General features: G+C 39.9%; 1 protein-coding gene across 1 annotated transcript in view; it reads right to left on the bottom strand.

The window, feature by feature from the left end:
* The window catches only part of SYNE1 (spectrin repeat containing nuclear envelope protein 1), a 514,523-nt gene that overhangs the window by 216,184 nt on the left and 293,234 nt on the right, over nt 1-5,105 (bottom strand). Inside the window, exons 63-64 of the mRNA XM_019550064.1 lie at nt 4,768-4,911; nt 2,868-3,032 (exon numbers count right to left, since the gene is read on the bottom strand). Coding sequence (XP_019405609.1) covers nt 2,868-3,032; nt 4,768-4,911 — 309 coding nt within the window. The remainder of the gene's footprint in view (nt 1-2,867; nt 3,033-4,767; nt 4,912-5,105) is intronic.

Genomic DNA, 5,105 nt, shown 5'->3' with positions numbered 1-5,105 from the left:
GTCATAAAAAGAAACAAGGTTAGTCAGGCAGGATCTACCTGCAGTGAATCCGTGCTGATTTCCTTTCAGCATTATTTCCCCTGCTGGGCTCCCACAAATGTGTTCCTTAATAATTTTTTCCAGAGTTTTCCCAAAGATAGAGGTGAAACTAACTGGCCTATAGTTTCCTGGTTCTTCCCTGCTCCCCTTCTTGAAAATAGGAACCACACTGGCCCCTTTCTAGTCCTCTGGGACCTGACTGGAGCACCATGAGTGCTTGAACAGCTATGCCAGCAGCTCTGCTATGACACTGGCCAATTCCTTCAGCACCCTTGGATGAAGTTCATCTGGGCCTGCTGATTTGAACACATCCAGCCCCTCAAAGTGTCCCTTCACTAAATCTGCACTAACAGTTGGTGGGCTGGTGTCCCTCCTGTGTCTGTCTATGATCCAATTGGGAGATTTGTTTTTGTCTGTGTCTAGGAATACAAATGCAAAAAACTCATTGAAGAGCTCAGCTTTGTCCCCCTCTCTGTCACCAATTGCCCTAGTTTGTTCTGTAGGGGTCCTCTGCTACCCTACACCTGACTTTTGCTCCCTATATACCTGAAGAAGGACTTTTTGTTGTCTTTAATTTTTGTTGCCAGCCTAAGTTCTAATCCTGATTTGGCCTTCCTACCTGATTCCCTGCAAGTGCGAGTCAGGGAGGTATACTTCTCCTTGATAGCTACCCCATTTCCACAGCCCGTATACCCCTTTCTTTGTTCTTAGGCTTTCCTGGACTTTCCTCTTCAGGCAAGAGGGTTTCTTTGCCCCCTTTTATGTGCAAGGGGATTGTCTCCTTCTGCACCTGTAGGACTGCTTCCTTGAGGACCTTCCTGGACCCCCCATGTCATGTCTTGTGTTGTGTCAGGGTTGACTGTAGTTACACAAAGAGATTAGATTATGGATTTGTACACAATGGTTTGGATAAGGATGATCCTGCTTCAGGCAGGGAGTTGGACTAGGTGACCTTTGGAGATCCCTTCCAACCCTACTGCTCTATGATTCTATGACACAGGACACACCATTAGGTTGCTAAATCTAATCCCAGAACAAAATTAAAATGTTATTTCTAATAAAGAAACAATAAGGGAGAATCACCTGTTCAAACATTCCCAAGAGAAAAATCCTCATCAGAAGTTTTTCAATACTTTCCTGCTACACAAGGATTTTTGAAGTTGTAATGTTTCAGCAAGATATATGTGTGTGTGTGTGTGTGTTTGACCACCCTGATCACATAAGTGACATTTATTCCTTTAACAAAACCTAGATTAAAACAGTATACATATTTTGGGGGTTAGAACCCTCAGCTTGTATTCTAAATTGCTCCCCTGACATCATATATAGCTTGTATTTTATTAATAATGTACAGGTATTTTGTGTTACCATTAGGTCAAGAACAGACATAAAATGTACAAAGTCAGTTGCAAATCATAACAGGAATTGCATGCAGGCCAAGTGATGGAAAACTTAAAACTCCAGTTAGCACTTGTGAGAATCAAGAAGAAAGAGGAACCATGTTTTGCATTCTCAGTATCCAAATCAATATCCAGCATTAACAGGAAAGCAGATCTATCTCAGTGTACTCAGTCCTGTAGCATATATTAAGTCCTGATTCTACTTTCTTAAAATGAAACCCAAGACTTCCACTTCTTATCAGCCATCTGAAGACAATTAAATATGAATATGACCACAGCTCAGGTGAAAACTGGTGCCAAAGTAGAATTGTAAAGGTATTTAGATACTAACAGGGTGTGTCTGCATGTGCTATTAACACCACTGAATAAACTCTGGCACAGTTTGCATGGGAGTATATTGTTCCTGCATTCCATGTTTGCACCCTGTTTGCTGTGAAGTGGGCTGGCTGGGGCATGAGGGTGCTTCAGTGCAGGGCTAGCTGGCTGGCAACCCTCACACTGAAGCACCTTCATGGCCCAAGCAGCCTTGTCAGCATCTACACACGCACTGCAGCGGAGTAGTTAACTCTGCTGTAGGATAGTACTTGTGTCTGGCAGTACTATCCTACAGTGAAGTTAATTCATTCCATCCTAATAGCATTGCATGTATATGGTGATGTTTTCCTGTGGAGCTTAATTAGTCAGCTCTGCAGTATACATCTCATGTAGATGCACCCACTGAGAGGTGTATGTGGGATTTTCACTGATAACTTCCATTCATTTTAATGGAAATTAGGTACTTAGGTACATTTGAAAATTCCAGTAAGCACTTTTCTACATATTTAGATAACCAAATACTTTTAAAAAATAGCCCATTATTTTTTGCCAACAAAATAGACTGGAGTCAGGTTAAGCAGCTGCTGTGTTCATATGGTATAGCACTACAGATAAAAGAAAAATAGCAGTACAGATAAAATCCTGGCCTCTTGAAGTCAATGGCAAACTCTTTTTCACTTCAATGGAAACAGCATTTCAACCCTCAAATTCAAAATAGACAGGATGCTTTGACATTTTCCTAGAGTGCCATGAATCTGCTTTTTCAGAAATGGCTATAATTATATTATATAGCAATACTGTCAAAACACTGTCCCCTTTCTGTTGATTTCAGTGGAAACAGGATTTCACCCCTGATTTTTAAGACTAGTCTCCCATTTGGTGCTAATACGATTTATGGCAAAAAAAATTGAAATTCAATCCCCAAATCAAGCAACTGAATATCTGCAAGTCATTATTTGGGCCTGAAACAGGAAATATCAAGCCCTATACATTTTTTGCATTTTCTCGGTGTGTTTACAAACAGGAAAAGTGATTGTATACATTTATATTATGTGAATATCTATTATCATTAAGTGGAATTTTTTTTGAGTTTGCAGCTCTCTCATTCTCTACCTGTAGATCCCGGAGTGTTGCCTCATGTGTCTGAGCATCACCTTCAAGATGAGATAAACATTCAAGCTTTTCCTGTTCCTTTTCTAGCCAAACTTCAAAGGCCTTCAGATCTTTTTGGTACTGATGATGTAAATGAAGCAATCCCTTGGCTTTGGTTACTGCCTCCTGTTTGTTAAAAATATTTGATTAGTGTTACATTAAGTTAAGAAATTTTAATTCCTAAAAGGAACCCAAACTGCAGAAGTGTAGAGAAGAAGATTAACTTTCTTGAAGAAGAACAGTCTGGGTTCATGAGTTTGATTTGGTCAAGAATAAATAAAATAAAGGATATCCATGAAAACAGAGATTCATATATGAACTTTAGGTAAGTTTGGGGCTATTTGGATCTGGACTTTAGGTCTGGGTTTATTTTTATTTAAAACTTAGATGTATAATAACAGTGGGTCTGATTTTATTTCATTTACTTTTTTATAATAGTAGATCTCCATTAACTTCATTAGAATGATTTGTCAGTGACAACTTGGAATTCAACTTATTCTCTTTCCAGGAATTGGCTGTCAATTGCAAAACAATACTCATTGCACCTTATAATCAGAGTATAAAAGGTATAGCAGGGCAACTTTGTACTTAAAGCAGCTGTGCAATGCATGAGGCAGCACCAGCTCTTGCTGTGCCAAATGAGATGGTGTGATCAAAATTTCTATAGCTATATGTAACAATCAAAAGTAATTCTTTAGAAAAAAATTATGATTTCAGCCTTCATCTGTCTGTGCTACTGATTCCTAAGGGTGTGCCAAGACATCCTGTTACAGATCCTCCTAGGGGTAAATACTCTCCTCCACCATCTGGCATCCTGAACCTGCCCTAGGTACTTCAGCGATACCTGTAGCTACTCCTTTTAGGATTGTTGCTGTTGCTTTATGTCCTACCCCAAGGTAGCTTCTGTGCCAACCCCCTTCACCTTGCTCCCAGCAGCACATTCTGCTGTGACTGGGTGGGTGGACAAACGTCCCAGCCTGGCTTGTTCCCTTCACTTCTCCCATACTCCTGGGGCCAACAGAAGAAGCTACAGGGGTGGTTGCTGGTATGTGAGACCACGCAGGAGCAGCCTTAGCAGTAGGGGCTACCCTTGCCCCTTTAAAGCTAGAGATCAGGAGAGGGCAGACAGTGGAAAGAGCAGGACACAGAAAGGTGAGCTCTCCCTCCACCACACTTAAGAGGCACCAGGTAGGTCGGTGATTCTCAACATTTTTTGCCTTAAGGTCCCCTCTATATCTTTTCTGAATTTAGAGCCCATTTCTTTCTGATTTAAATTACATCTCAGTAATTTTCAACTAGGATTCTTTGCAATTCAGAAAAGTGTGCTGCCAATTTTAATCCAGAAAAAAGGATGCTCCGAGTACCAGCCTTTTGGGAAACACTGGTCCGTATTATAAAATTCCCACAAATCCCTTCCAGGCTAGTGTTTGGATTTCACTTGCTACTAACTTCGATTTTTAGTGATAAGCATTTGTAAAACAGGGATTTCTATAAGTTAATAAGTGTTTAGTATTTGCATCAACTGCATGGGATATATTCATTTACAAACAAAAATTCTGTATTTTCAGTGATGTTCCTTTTAGTCATGATGGATGAAATTCTAGTCAAACTGAAGTAAATTGTAGTTTTACCACTGAATTTTATGTAACCGAGATTTCACCCACTGCTTTTTCCTTATTCAGAATCCCAGTTTCTTTTCTACAAAGTTCCAAATCTCCACTAGTACTAAAAGGATATGGTGACAAATTGATAACATGCTGTTATTCACTATTAAATTATAATAGAAATAATAAAAAGACCCTTTCTGCTTTTACCCCTTGCTCAAAGAAAAACATTATAATGTTGTCAAGACAAAGTGTACCATTGTCTTGTGTTTGAGGAACTTGTATCGTTCCCGAAGGTCTTGGAGTTCAAGTTGAGTTACATAATGTTCAGTCATGCTTAAGCCTTTTGCTTCAATAGTCTCTAGTAGGCTGCTGTGACTCAAAACTTCTTCATTGAGTAGCTGCAGAATACAAAGAGAAGATGAATAATTTACCAATGAACAGCATTAAAATAAGGCTACAGCCATGCAGTCATTCTTTTCATTTTTCTAGATTACATGTGGCGTGATTAGAGGTTGCTTAGGGGCAACCAGCATGGGTTCATCAGTGGCAGGTCCTGTCAGACCAACCTGGTGGCCTTTTACGATCAGATCAC

This window comes from Crocodylus porosus, unplaced genomic scaffold (genome assembly GCF_001723895.1).
Source record: "Crocodylus porosus isolate Cpor-Errol unplaced genomic scaffold, CroPor_comp1, whole genome shotgun sequence".
Lineage (NCBI taxonomy): Eukaryota > Metazoa > Chordata > Crocodylia > Crocodylidae > Crocodylus > Crocodylus porosus.
Note: the sequence above shows the minus strand (reverse complement) of the source record. Positions and strands in the feature narration are given on the sequence as shown.